General features: G+C 52.6%; 1 protein-coding gene across 2 annotated transcripts in view; it reads right to left on the bottom strand.

Moving 5' to 3' along the window:
- The window catches only part of PFKFB3 (6-phosphofructo-2-kinase/fructose-2,6-biphosphatase 3), an 86,167-nt gene extending 72,620 nt beyond the window's left edge, over positions 1-13,547 (bottom strand). For both annotated transcript variants that reach the window (XM_017872481.1, XM_017872482.1), the window contains exon 1: positions 13,336-13,547. In XM_017872481.1, coding sequence (XP_017727970.1) covers positions 13,336-13,351 — 16 coding nt within the window. In that variant the 5' untranslated portion in view covers positions 13,352-13,547. The remainder of the gene's footprint in view (positions 1-13,335) is intronic.
- Between the last annotated feature and the right edge of the window lie 1,642 nt (positions 13,548-15,189).

Genomic DNA, 15,189 nt, shown 5'->3' with positions numbered 1-15,189 from the left:
CCAGAGAAAAGAACACAGCCACAGAGAAACAATGGAGTGCCTGCTTACTCAGTCAAGTCAGTTTTTCCGTATCGTGGATTAGGATTTACTGTTATGCTGTGTGTTACATATTACTCATTCAAAATAATGAATTTTCCAAAGTTTTATAAGGTTGAGAAATCCATTTCCTATAAAGCAGTCATGATAACATGACCTTCCGCTTCACTGAAGTCATAATGAAAAAGCCTTTCTATAATCCAGGATTTGAACAAAAGATGATTTCAGCTTAAAGTGGCTTCCCTTTGTCATACCCCATTTATAAACAGGACCCGGGAAATGGTGTGACAACAGCAGACGGGATTCTTGGGGGACCACATGCTGACTCATTTATTATAAACGGATGACATTCAACTTCTAGAATGTTTTCACAAGAAAACACAGCTATTTACAGATTCAGATTCCTTTGCTGTTATTATGAGGCAGCAAGTTGATGATAAAATCCTTGTTTCCATTTTCTAATAAGTCTGGCAGAATTGCTTTTTAAAATTTTTTATCATTTATTTTTATTTTTTTCAGACAGAGTCTCACTCTGTGGCCCAGGCTGGAGTGTAGTGGCACAATCTTGGCTCACTGCAACCTCTACTTCTTAGGATCAAGCGATTCTCCTGCCTCAACTTCCAGAGTAGCTGGGATTATGGGTACCTGCCACCACGCCCGGCTAATTTTTGTATTTTTAGTAGAGAAGAGGTTTTACCATGTTGCCCAGGCTGGCCTTGAACTTCTGTCCTCAGGTGATCCACCTGCCTCGGCCTCCCAAAGTGCTGGGATTACCGGCATGAGTCACCACACCCAGCCTGGATACTTTAAAAAGAGAATTTGAGCCATGCACGGTGGCTCACAACTCTAATCCCGGCACTTAGGGAGGCCAAGGTGGGCGAATCATGAGGTCAGGGGTTCAAGATCAGATGGGCCAACATGGCGAAACCCCATCTCTACTAAAAATACAAAAATTAGCCAGGCGTGATGGTGCTGGGAGGCTGAGGCAGGAGAATCACTTAAAATCTGGGAGACAGAGGTTGCAGTGAGCCAAGATTGTGCCACTGCACTACAGCCTGGGCAGCAGAGCGAGACTCCATCTCAAAAAAGATAAATAAAAATTAATATTAATTAAATTTAATTAAATAAAAAGAGAATTTGCTCTTCTATGGAGGCTGGGCGTGGTGACACACACCTATAATCCCAGCACTTTGGGAGGCCAAGGTGGGAGGATCATTTGAGCCCAAGAGTTGGATACCAGCCTGGGCCACACAAGGAGACTTTGTCTCTACAAAAAGTTAAAAAAAAAAAAAAGAAAGAAAAAAGACTGTGGTGGTGCACACCTGTGGTCCCAGCTACTCAGGATGCTGAAGCAAGAGGATTGCTTGAGCCTGGGAGGTGGAGGTTGCAGTGAGCCATGATCATGCCACTGCACTCCATCCAGCCTGGGAGAGAGATCACAATCCTGTCTCTAAAAATACACACACATATATGCATGTATATATGTACATATATAATATCTCTTCGCTGGGAGCTAAACAATGGGTAACACACAGACACACAGGATGGAATAATAGACACTGGAGACCCCAAAAGGTGGGAGGATTGTAGGGGTTGAGGGTTGAAAAACTGCCTATTGAGTAGGATGCTCACTATATGCATGGAGAAAATCTGCACTAGTATCTCCTAAACATAAAACATTTTAAGAAAGAAAATATCTTCCAAAGTTTCAAGCCAGTAGCCCAGGGCCACAAAGCCTACTTTCTCATTCTTTCTTTTGTGTTCAAACACGAATGAGGTTTTAAATCTATTTTCTAAAATGAGGCCATCTAACTTTCAACAAGCCTGGGGCATGAGGGTTAGCTGGAGGTAGGGGTGACCTGACTGTCGAGGTTAAAACCAGGGAAATCTGGACAAAGAAGGAAGAGCTGGTACCCTGATTTGGAAGCGAACCCGCTCAGCAGGTGCCTGGGTGGAGTCTGTTCAGGAAGCCTCCCTGGAGTGCAGGTTCATGCTTCCCCCTTACAATGGAGCCCTTGACATTTATGGAAACGGAGGGAAGGACAGACATTTGGTTGGCAATTGTGTAGTATTTACGTGGAAACACTGGGAAAGTGAAAAAACTCGTAAGTGCTTTTCTCCCAGCTTGGAAGACAGCATGCCCAGTGCCCGGAGTAAACCCCTCAGAACTTTTCGGAATTCTTTGCCGGTGAGGATGAGCATCAGGCCTCATTGTCCAAGTCATTTTCTTCTTGAAACGGCTTTGTCTGATGACTGACCCGGGGCATGGTGGACTTTTCTGGAAGGCTGCTTACTGGGTCCCATCCTTTTGAACCATGGACAGAAACAGCTGCTCAGGGAGGTCACCATGACCTCCTATGGGCCACTCACAGCCTCTACCAAGGACAGGGCCTGGAGGAGGTGCAGCTGCTGTGGCAGTGTGGGCTCTCCGTAGCTCACTACAACCCAGGCCTCGACCACCTTGGCCACCTCGCTCCCAGCGTCTCCCCAGATCAGACAGAAGGCAGCTGGGGGAGCCACCCATGATTCACTCTCTCTCACCCTACAGCGAATCCATCTAATCCCGCTGCCTCTGCCTCCTAAATATATTCAGAATCCAGCCACCCCCAACACCACCCTGATCCCAGCCACCTGCAGCAGGCCCAGAGACTCCCACCTGGTCTCCCTGCCTCCCTCACCACCCCACAATCTGCTCGCAGGAGAGCAGCCACACGTGGTGGAGACGTTTGATGGTATCACGTTAATTCAGCCCACCAGGCACGGTGGCTTGTACCTGTAATCCCAGCACTTTGGGAGGCCGAGGTGGGCAAATCACTTGAGCTCGGGAGTTCAAGACCAGCCTGACCAACATGGTGAAATTCTGTCTCTACTAAAAATACAAAAAAATTAGCTGGGCACGGTAGCGTGCACCTGTAATCCCAGCTGCCCAGGAGGCTGAGGCAGGAGGATCGCTTGAACTTGAGAGGCAGAGGTTGCAGTGAGCCAAGAACGTGCCACTGCACTCCAGCCTGGGCAACAGAATGGGACCCTGTCTCAAAAAAAAAAAAAAAAAATTAATTAATTAATTCAGCCTGCACCTCCACCAAAACCTCCCAGGCCTTCCCATCTCCAGGGCCCTACTGTGGCAGATGAGGACCTGCTGAGCCGCCACTCCCTTCCTAAGCCTGCATCCACCTGGCTTCCACCCTCTCACCCTGCAGCAGCAGTGCTGGCCCGCAGGTTCCTCCCGCACTCAGCCACTCTGGCCACCGGACCTTTGCCTCGCACTTCCCCATTTGGACACACTCCAGAGCCAATGGCACTGTCTGCTGTCTCCCTCCCCTCAGTCTCGGTCCAAATGTCCCCTGAAGTGACCATCCTGTGTGCAATCACAATCCTCCCTCCCCGTCCCTGACTCCCCCCCTTTTTTTTAGGTGGAGGCTTGCTCTGTCTCCCAGGCTGGAGTGCAGTGGCGTGATCTCGGCTCACTGCAACCTCACCTCCCAGGTTCAAGCAATTCTCCTGCCTCAGCCTCCTGAGTAGCTGGGATTACAGGCGCCCGCCTCCACATCCAGCTAATTTTTGTATTTTCATTAGAGATGGGGTTTCACCATGTTGTACAGGCTGGTCTCGAATTTCTGACCCCAGGTGATCCGCCAGCCTCAGCCTCCCAAAGTGCTGGGATCAGAGGCATGAGCCACCATCCCCAGCCCCTCTCCCTCCTCTTTCCTGAGTTATTTTCTTCTTGGTATTCACACCCATTGACACATGCAGCATTCACTGCTCACCAGCCCAGGGAGGTCACCATGACCTCCTACCAGCCACTCAAAGTATCTACCAAGGACAAAGCCACGCAGGCTTACCCCATTCACACGTAAGCGCCAAGGCCGGGGTTTGTCTGTTTTGTTCACTGCCGCAGCCTCTGCACTTACATCTGCCCCTGGCCTACTGGGTACTGCTGAAGGACTTAAGAGCTTATGAAAGTGACTTCAGTGACATCACAGATGAGGGTAGGCACCTGCAGGACAGGGCAGTCCACTGGCCTTTCATTTACATTTCTTGCTTTTCTTTGTTCTTCTTTCTTTTTTTCTTTTTTTCTTTTTTTCCTGAGACAGAGTCTCGCTCTGTCACACAGGCTGGAGTGCAGTGGCACGATCTCGGCTCAACACCTTCTAGTTCAAGCAATTCTCCTGCCTCAGCCTCCTGAGTAGCTGGGATTACAGGCACCCACCACCACACCCAGCTAATTTTTTGTATTTTTAGTAGAGACAGGGTTTCACCATGTTGGTCAGGCTGGTCTCGAACTCCTGAGCTCAGGTGATCTGCCCACCTCAGCCTCCCAAAGTGCTGGGGTTACAAGCATGAGCCACCGTGCCCAGCCTCTTCTTTCTCTTTCTAAAGACAAGGTCTCATTCTGTTGCCCAGGTTGGAGTGCAGCGGTACGATGAAGGCTCACTGCAGCCTCAACTTCCCAGGCTCAGGCAATCCTCCCACACAGACTCCCAAGTAGCTGGCACTACCGGCACATGCCTCCACGCCTAGCTAAGTTTTTAATTTTTTTATTTGTAGGGACAGGATCTCACTATGTTGCCCAGGCCAGTCTCGCTCTCCTGGGCTCAAGCGATCCTCCCACCTCAACCTCCCGAGTAGCTGGGACTGCAGGTGTGTGCCACTGCACCTGGCCATACATTTCTTGCTTTTCTACTGAATTTCCTCAGCTACAAGATCTGCAGCCCTCCTTTATTCGTGGGTTCGGAATGTTCCTTGTGCAAACGTCCCAGAGAGATTTGGCCCCTGCGGGTGGCTAGTTATCATGATGCCTTCCACCCTCCTACCAGAAGCTTCCTCCCCCGCTGCCTGGCTCGGGAAGCCTCCATGGAGGGTCAGAGGCTCCACAGCAGTGTGGACGGGTAAAGCCCCCAGCAAGGCTTCTGCCTCACTTGGACCACCCAGAACTTGCCGCAGGACGTGAATCACACTGGAGCCCGGCTGCAGGAACTGTTCCAGCCATCAGTTCCCACTGCAGAGCTTGGGAAGGGAGCTGTCCGGCTCCCCAGCCTCTGCAGTGGGAGCTGATGCCCGGAACAGGCATCTCAAAAGTGCGGGTCACCACCCATTAGTGGCCTTGAAATCAATTTACTGGAATAAGACCAGAATCTTTCTTAATGAAATGGAACAGACTAGAAAACATCAGCATGTACAGTATTGTCTGAGGTTAAGTATTGTTTCAGGACATTTTTTGTCTAAGCATCAAGGCAGGAACTATCAAATCAGAATTTCTGGGGCATCAGGTTTTTTTTTTTTTTAAAGCTCCCCAGTTAATTCTAATGTGAAGCCAGGAACAAGAGCTGCAGGAGTGCGTTTCTGTCCTTCTGAGAAACAAGGCGTCCCCACCATGGCTGTGAGCCAATGCCTGCCGCCCGACAGTCACAGCACCATGGCGCTGAGGACCGGCTTTCCCTGAAGTCCGCCTGCATCAAACAGGTCTACCCCATGCCTAGGCAAGACCTTCCTCTTTCTCGCTTCCTTTTGAAAGTCCACACTTCTCGGGGAGGGAGAGGGGAGAGGGTACCTTCCCGACTTCCCGTTCGCCCCTGCCTGCCTGATTGGATCTTTCTCCACTCCCCTGGCTGGACAAGCCTCTGGGATGACTTCAGCAGCCTCAGGAGAGGACTTCCAGAATCTGATCGCCAGGGGTCAGTATCTCAAGCAGACAGTCCCGACACCAGACCAACTCCACCCTAAGAAAGCACAGTTGTCAGGTACCCCTCAAACAGAGGTAGCATCCCAGTGTCCTCACCAATGCAAGGGGCCACAGCCTCTGGGAAATCTGCTTCCTGCTCCTCTGGCTGAGGACTGGGGCATACAGGACCTCACTTTCTGACAAGTGAGTGTTGAAGCCCAGGCCAGGGGGAAGTGTGTTTTTGAACTGTCATGTCAGAGCACCTTCCGGAGCCACAGCTGGAGAGGCTGCTTGCGGAAGTGCGAGGATGACCAAACTCTCTACTCTTCAGACACCTTGTGGCTGCCCCAACCAGAACCTGTGACGTTCCTGGGGCCAGGCCCCTAGCTCAGACCCCCACACAAGATACCACCAAGAGTCATGCACACTGCCAGCAGGGAGCTACAGTGAGTGGGACGGTGTTCTACAGACTGGGGCTCCCTTCCTGTGTCTGTCTGCCTGCTGTCCTGGCTCACTGTCTCAACCGCGTGGCTGGGAATCCTGGAACTCTTCCTCTGCAGTCACGAATGATAGGCAATTTTTGCTTTTTGTTGTTGTTGTTGTTGTTTTGAGAAGGAGTCTGGCTCTGTCGCCCGGGCCGCAGTGCAGTGGCACGATCTCGGCTCGCTGCAACCTCTGCCCCCTAGGTTCAAGTGATTCTCCTGCTTCAGCCTCCCGAGTAGCTGGGATTACAGGTGCCTGCCACCATATCCAGCTAATTTTTCATACTTTTAGTAGAGACGGGGTTTCGCCATGTTGGTCAGGCTTGTCTCAAACTCCTGATGTCAAGTGATCTACCCACCTTGGCCTCCCAAAGTGCTGGAATTACAGGTGAGAGCCACCACGCCCAGTCCCAAACTGTCTTAATAGGAGAGAACCTAGAATGTGCATTCAAGAGCTTAGATCCCAACACTGACATTTTTTGGACATAAATTTCAGTCCCGGAGTCAAAGCCAGGAGCACGTCGCCTGGAGAATTCAAGGTCATGGCCTCTTCATTTGCCACTTGCCTGAAAACGTGGCCAGCCTGACCTGGAGGTGCAAGGAGATACCTGGCCACGTGCCCAGGACAAAGTCTTTGAAGGACAAAGGTGCAGGCGGAATTCCTTTTGCTTCCTGCAGCCGACTTAGCCAGGAAGGCTGAGGGGCTGGAGACTCAGTGTGTGTGACAAGCATCCAAGCGATTAGGAAGCACAGATCTCCAACTGGAGAGAATCTTAGCTCACCCCCTTCTTTGACAGATGGGTAAGCTGAGGCCAAGTGCTCTTAAGTGGCTTCCATGAAGCGCCCAATCATGCAGCCTGCAGCATGATTCCTACCGCCTGTGCCTTCCTGCTTGAACAGCTTCCAGAAATGTCCCCTGCAGCAAAGGATCTATAGACATGACCACAGTCCTGCATAATGAGCAAAGCGAATGGTCTCCATGTGCAGATGCTCAGAAAGCCATGATATTGAGGGCCAGGAGATGGTGGATGTTATGAAAAGACTTGAGGCTCCGATTGCCTGGGTCCTCCCCACCCTTCCCATGCTTCTCTTGTGACTTTGTGGTTCCTTTCCCCGTGTTCATTTTATCCAATTTCATCTACGTACAAATACTGGGAAGGACAGGAGAACACAGTGTGATTGGGCTTCCAGCCCAAGAGGCGTCCACAGCAAATGCTGAGGCAGTAGGAAGACCACCGTGTCAGTGCTGGGTGCCAGGACCAAGATGAAGATGGAGGCCCCACCCTGGCAACTCCCAGTGATGTGGGAAATTAAAGGACAGACTCGCAGGGGGCAGAGAAATACAATGCGTGCTTGGGAATTGAGGAGATCTACAGTCCTGAGGACTTAGGAGCCCTTGGCATTTTTGGGTCTAAGGCTGGACTAACCAGCATGCAGACAGTGTCCATGCTTGCCGCCCTGGGTGGCAGTGGTATTTAGAACTTGATATTTGGTATTTCCAAAAAGGAACCAAATGATGACCATAGTGAAATTCAGGAATGTGTTCATCTTCCCTACATTTATGGCTGGGTATTGTCTTTATTTTAAATTATACATGGGATGGCCATCATCTTCCAGCATTTAGGGTTTATAAGGATTTATCATTATTATTATTTCTGAGACAGTCTCACTCTGTCATCCAGGCTGGAGTGCAGTGGCCACGATCTCAGCTCACCGCAACCTCCGCCTCCCAGGTTCCAGTGATTCTTGTACCTCAGTCTCCTGAGTAGCTGGGATTACAGGCGCCCGCCACCATGTCCAGTTAATTTTTGTATGTTTAGTAGAGACAGGGTTTCGCCATGTTGGTCAGGCTGGTCTCGAACACCTGGCCTGAAATAATCCTCTGACCTCACTCAGGCTCCCAGTGTGCTGGGTTACAGGCATGAGCCACCACGCCTGGCCTATAAGGATCTTAATGTGGCTCTGCAACTATTCATTTCAAAAGAAAATGACAGATTAACCAAGTAGAAGAATTTATGAAACACTTGCTATCACCAGGTCCAATATAAGCATGAGGTATAGACCGTAACTCAAATAGCTCACCAAGTTACCATGCAGAAAGCATTCTGAGAACAAATGAGTGTTCCAGTCTAGTTATGGGACAGGATATACCTGCAAGAGCTGCTATGTGCATAGAATCAATGGAAAAGGTGACAGAAAAGGCATGAACTTAAAAGGCGAGAAGAGACATCCACACCCCATGTTTATTGCAGCGCTATTCACAACAGCCAAGACATGGAATCAACCTAGGTGTCCAACAACAGATGAATGGATACAGAAAATGTGCATATACACCATGGAATACTACTCAGCCATAAAAAAGAGTGAAATCCTTGGGATGGAACTGGAGGATATTCTAGTAAGGTCACACAGTGCATTTTGAGAGTTTGTTTGGAGGTTCTAGCAGAGGAGCGCAGCTACTCGTATGCCCTTGACCGAAGACCGGTCCTCCTCTATCGGGGATGGTGGTCCTCTTGGACCGAGTGCACAGCTTCGGGAGGGATGCACATGGAGTGGTGAGGGAGGAAGGGGACACCTACCTAGCCAGCCAGATGAGCCAAGTCAACCCTGGCAATCACGGGGGTGACAGATGTCACAGCCAGATTGCCCTCACATCTCACACAGTGCATTTTATATCTTATTGGTTTTGTTTGTTGGTTGGTTTGTTTTGAGAGGAAATCCCACTCTGTCACCCAGGCTGGAATGCAGCGGCGCGATCTCAGCTCACTGCAACCTCTGCCTCCTGGGTTCAAGTGATTCTCCTGCCTCAACCCCCCAAGTAGCTGGAATTACAGGCAGCCACCACCATCCCTGGCTAATTTTTGTATTTTTAGTAGAGATGGGGTTTCACATGTTTGGCCAGGCTGGTCTCGAACTCCTGACCTCAGGGGATCCACCTGCCTCGGCCTCCCAAGTGCTGAGATTACAGGCGTGAGCCACCGCACCCGGCCTTATTGTTATTTATTATTAGAACTTTCACCTGCTAGTCCCTTGTCCCCCTAAAGGTGGAATGTGCAAGAAAATCCTTGGAACACTGCTGTCTGAAGACATTTTTATAGGATTCTAGACTTGAAAAGGACCTCGACAATTTGCTCAAGACCACAGTCTCTTAGCAGAGCCATGCCTCCATCACCTGAGATGAGTCACCATCTACACCACCTATCTTATTTATTTATTTCTCTTTAGAGAGACAGGGTCTTGCTCTGTCACCCAGGCTGGAGTGCAGTGGTGCAATCATAGCTCACTGCAGCCTTGAACTCCTGGGCTCAAGCGATCCTCCCACCTCAGTCTCCAGAGTAGCTGGGACTACAAGTTCACGCCACCACCCCCAGCTGATTTTTGATTTTTTTGGTAGAGAGAGGGTCTCGCTATGTTGTCGAGGCTGGTCTCCAATTCCTGGCCTTAAGTGATCCTCCCACCTCGGCCTCCCAAAGTGCTGGGATTACAGGCATGAGCCACCACGCTGGCCCATCTATTTGATTTTTAAGGAGAGAAGTTCTTGCACAGGAAGAATTGCCCCAGTGTACCTCCATTGTGGTTCCCAGAGTTAGTCATGATATGCATGACTTTCCTCTCCATGTCCAGCTGAAGTGTTTCCTGCCTCCTTTTCTTCTCATGAATTTCTTTTATGTTTCACATCAAGATACTAACTTCTCCTTCTTCTAGACAGATTGGCCAAAGACGCAGACCTTCCTCCCACTCTAACCACCATCACCCTGGAGACCCACAGGAAGAGCTGTGAGCCCTGAACGCAATGCTTGCGGCATCCTTCCCCAACCTGGGCCGGGACTGCCACTGCCAGCTGCTGCTCCAGCCTCGCGCTGAGCATAGGGGACACGACCCAGATGCAGCCATCACCCACCTGACATGGTTCCTGTCTGCCACGTGCCATACACTGCGGTCCATGTTGGACAGGTGGAATATGAAGTCTAAGTCCCTCTGGCTCCATTCTAGCCAGCACCATGGCACCAACCCTACCACAGCCTGTGTGACAGTTCAGAAGGTCAACCAGTGCCACACCTCCTCAATGCGGAGTTCAGCCTCCTCAGGCTCCTCCTACTGAGAGCTGCCCTGCATTGGGACTTCTGACTCCCCTCCCCGGCACTTGCTGGAGAGCACAGAAGGTGGGCTCCTGGGAGGAGACGCCATGTCTTTCTGTTCAGCTGGTACCTGGTGTGTCCTGGTGCATAGCAAGTGCCCAGTCTAGAGAATGAATGAATGACGTGGCATGCAACCACTCACCTTTCCCGTAACTACATTCAGTAGCTGTCCGCTAGTCCTCCCATAAGTGAGGGACAGGACCAGCACCTAAGACCCTTGGTTGCTTCTCTGTTGTGCCCTGAAGACCCTCTCTCCTCTGAAAGGGAAATCCACCCGGCTCTGCATCCCAGCAGTCTCCCCTACATGGACCGCCCCATCAGACTCCCCTGTATGGACCACCCCGTCAGGCTCCCCTGTATTGACCGCTCCCCGGCCCTCTGGCTGCCAAAGCCGTGAGATCAGAGGGAGGAAGGAGTGAGGTCTAGGTGGGGATTCTCCCAGCTCCCTCTTTGCAGGCTACACACTGCCTGCCCCCTCCGACAGAGGCCACAGTCCCTGTTAGGCTGTCCCTAGTTTCGGCTCTGCCGCTTGACATTTTAAACCTCGAGGTGCTAATGCCCAGGGCTCTGCACTATCCCTTAAGGTTTTCCTATCTCCTACCCAAACCTCCCTATCATTAAACTCCTTGACTTGCCTGGTACCCTCTGGGCCCCTGATGGAGCTGATCCCAAAGTCTAAAGCTTGTCAAGAGGCAGAAGTGCATCCTGGGGAGGGAATCCGCAGCTGTCCCTGCTCGGCTTCCAGCCTGCACAGGATGCCTTCTCCATTTCCCAATTTTTAAATTACTTTTCTGAATAGGTAACACATTCAGATGGCTCAAAGGTCAAAAAATACAGAAGAGTAGCTGCACTGGCATCTCCTGCACCTCCCAACAGTGCAGGGTTGAGGTGCCATGCTGTCCCTCACAGGAGGACCTTGTCCCCTCCAGGCAGCTTCAGACCACGGCTCAGCACCAAATCCAGCAACGGCCTGGCTCCCTGCAGTTCCCACTTGCTGTGTTTACTTCTAAGGGAGAGCTCCCATTTGCAACTGGGGAAGCTCTGCCTAGATAAAGCCTCCAAGAGCCTGTGCCCTGGCTCACACCAGCGCATCTGGACAATGCAGACAGCACTTATGCCAAACAAGTCTGTTTCTTATACCCTGGGACCCCCAGAAGGAGCATCTGCCAAATGGAAGGATAACATTTTCCTCCTCATGCAGCAAGGTCTCTTCAGATTAAACAATAATAACAATAACCAACAAAACCAAAGCTTACCGTGGTTGGCAGTTTGCAAATGTTTTGTCCCGTGTGATCTAATAATGCACTAAAATACGTTGTCATAAGGCAAAATCTTCGTATGCAAATAATACATTAGCAGCTTGGCTATGTAATACCTTGCCGCATAAGGCACCCTACTGAGTGCCCTAACAAGTTAAACAGAAGTCTGTCCCTTTTAAGAGTTTCCCAACCAGAGCCCACATCTACAAAAGTGGGCAGAAGTGATGAAGTCAGAGATAAATGACTGTCCCCTGCAGTCAATGGGGGGGGGGGGGAGTCGGGTTCCAGAGAACCCAGAGAGTCAAGGTGGCCCCATCATGCCTGGATTAATGGAGACACCGAGGACAGTGGGCGTGAGACTAAACGTGTCCAGCTGACGGAGGAGTGGCAGATGAGTGGCAGAGCCCCTGCTTGCTGGCTGTCACTTTCCTTCTGGCCACCCTCCCCCATCTCCCTACCCCAACGGGACAGGAGAGTCAGCAGCTACCCCCTTCAGCGCCAGGAGCCCACGCTGATACCTAGGCACCCTCTGTTTGAAAAACAAGTCCAGTACAACCTCCAGGCAACGGTAGCACCAGGCTGGCCTGGCCGTGCCTCTGAGTTATGAGAGAAGAGAGGCAGGAGGGTGGGTGGGGGGAGGGAGAGACCGCACAGCACAGGCCCGGTGCCGGGAGAAGCCAGGCTCCCCACGCCCCACCCGACCCCACCCTCCCACACCGCCACCCGTCCGCAGGAGTCACACAACTCTGATTTGAAAGTCAAATCGAGGCCCCCCTTCCCACACTTCTGCAGCTCCCACTTCTCTCCCGGGGCTTTGAGCTGAGAGTGGCCCTGGGCTCTGGGCCGTGCTGGGCCTCCAACCACCCGGCCTGTAAACCGGGGTCCAGTGCGCTGGGAGCCCCCCGGCGCGGGCAGGGAACATGAGGTAGCTGGCCCTTTCTGGCAGTCCTGGCACGCAGGGCGGAGAAGGCAGAGGGTAGCCCCTGCAGGAGGGGGCGGGCCGCGCTCATCAGCTGGCCGGGGTTTGCTTTTCTAGGGACTGCTCCCATCCTCACGCGGCCGTCCCTACCCAAGCACTGGTTTTGCCCAGGAGGCAACTGAGGCTGGGGGCTGAAATGACTTCCCCGGGGTCAGAGGGCGGGAGGGGCAGAGGCGGGACTCAGGCCCGAGCTGCCTCCCTCCCGCGCCGCGCTGTCCCTCTCAGTGCCCCCGAGCGCACCGCGCCGGCCCCCAGGACCCCGGATCCCGCCGCCCTCCGGGTCTCTCAGTGTCCGGGGCCCTGGTCTATCCGCGGCCCGGGGCTGGAGCGCAGCGCGAAGCGGGAATTCGCTGCAAGTGCCGCCCCCGGCTCGGGCACGTGGTGGCGGCCGCGGAGTCGCCAGAAGGGACGCGCGGGTCTGGAGGAGATAGCGTGGGTCTGGAGGGACAATGCCGGGCTGCAGAGGAGACGCGAGGCCAGAAAGGAGACGCGGGGCCAGAGAGGAGACGCGAGGCCGGAGGGGGACGCGCGGGGCTGGAGGGGACACGCGGGGCCGGAGGAGACAGGGAGGATCTGGAGGGGCACGCGGGTCCGGGGCGCAGCGCAGGGCGGAGGGAACAAGGTGGCGCGCGTCTCGCTCGGCCCCAGCCGGCACCGCCGCAGCCCGGGTGCACAGTGCTTCCGCGCCTGGCGAGGACCTAAGGCTTGGGTACCCACAGGCGGCCGTGCAGGTCCCCGCGCGCGCTGGGGGCGTGGGGCGTGTTACCGGGACTCCTACCTTTCCTGAAGGGCATCGCGCCGGGGGCGCTCCCCGCGGGGCCGGCCAGCGACACCCAAACAGGACGACGTCCAGGCGGCAGCCCCGCGGCTCGGGGCGCCTGCGGGCGGCGGGGCGGGCGAGGGAGGGGAAAGGGACATATTTGGTCAAAGCCTGGCGCGTCACGGCGCGGAGGAGGATCCGCGGCGAGGCAGGAAACGCGGGGCGGCGCCAGCCGTGAGCTCCGGGTGCCCTCGGGCTGCAGGGGGAAGCCGGGGCGTGGGCCGGGCCGCCCTGTCCTGCCCAGTTCCCCCCGGTCCCGCAGGGGCGGCCCGCAGCCCCCAGACGCAGAACTTGCCGGCCTCGGAGCTGCCGCCTGCCTTTGCGGACTCCACGGAACAGGGGAAAATTGGTCGGGGAAGAAACCAACTCCTTTTGCGCCTTCAGGTTGTTCCGAGCCATCCTTCCCAAAGGACGGGACTTGGGGGAATTCCATCCCATTTTTACTTTTATGTCTTACTGGCACTGGGGACAGGCTCAAATCACCAGCTGACTCAAATTGAACAAACTGAAATTGTTTAATTTTTTCTTTTTTTTTGTTTGTTTGTTTTGGTTTGGGGTGTGTGTGTGTGTGTGTGTGTGTGTGTGTGTGTGTGTGTGTTTTGAGACAGGATCTCACTCTGTCGCCCAGGCTGGAGTGCCGTGGTGCGATCATAGGTCACTGCAGCCTTGACCTCCCCAGGCTCAAACCTATCCTCCCGCTTCAGCCTCCCGAGTACCTGGGATTACAGGCGTGAGCCACCGCGCCCGGCAGAATTGAAATTAACTGCTGGCTGGAGGGAGCACCCCAGAAACTCGCGTCTTTCTCTGGGGACCTCTCCACTGCCTCGGTTTAACCTCGACCCCGCCGCGTCCCGCCGGCTGCGTTCTCTCCACCGCACGGGTCACCGCCTGACCGACTCCCTATGTGCTTATTCGTTTGTGGTGTCTATGAAAGCAGCCAATTTTTTTTCTTTTGTTCTCTGTTTTCCCGGAGCCTGGAACAGTTTCTCACACACAGCTCAATAAATATTACTCAATATTACGTCCCTTACTCAAGGGAAGTAATATGCGACTTAAGAAACAGACATACGGAAATGCAGGGAGTCACCTCCCAGCACCACTGACCTTGCCTCTGCAAAGGCCAGCATCTGAGAAGATGCCTTTTATTCCTTCCAAATGTCTAAAAGCAGACCTTCTTTGGAGCCAGTTAACAGTTAATTGTTGTGAAAAGTGCTATTTTCAGTTGCACTTTGAAAAAAAAAAAGATGTCAGGAGCAAATCTCATGATCTCCTGATATTTATTTATTTANCTGTTTTCCCGGAGCCTGGAACAGTTTCTCACACACAGCTCAATAAATATTACTCAATATTACGTCCCTTACTCAAGGGAAGTAATATGCGACTTAAGAAACAGACATACGGAAATGCAGGGAGTCACCTCCCAGCACCACTGACCTTGCCTCTGCAAAGGCCAGCATCTGAGAAGATGCCTTTTATTCCTTCCAAATGTCTAAAAAGCAGACCTTCTTTGGAGCCAGTTAACAGTTAATTGTTGTGAAAAGTGCTATTTTCAGTTGCACTTTGAAAAAAAAAAAGATGTCAGGAGCAAATCTCATGATCTCCTGATATTTATTTATTTATTTATTTATTTATTTTTTTGAGACGGAGTCTCGCTCTGTCACCCAGGCTGGAGTGCTGTGGCCAGATCTCAGCTCACTGCAAGCTCCGCCTCCCGGGTTCAGGCCATTCTCCTGTCTCAGCCTCCCGAGTAGCTGGGACTACAGGCGCCGCCACGTCGCCCGGCTAGTTTTTTGTAGTTTTAGTAGAGACGGG

The sequence above is a fragment of the Rhinopithecus bieti genome, unplaced genomic scaffold (genome assembly GCF_001698545.2).
Source record: "Rhinopithecus bieti isolate Rb0 unplaced genomic scaffold, ASM169854v2 scaffold_6933, whole genome shotgun sequence".
NCBI lineage: Eukaryota > Metazoa > Chordata > Mammalia > Primates > Cercopithecidae > Rhinopithecus > Rhinopithecus bieti.
This window is presented reverse-complemented; position numbering and strand designations above follow the sequence as displayed.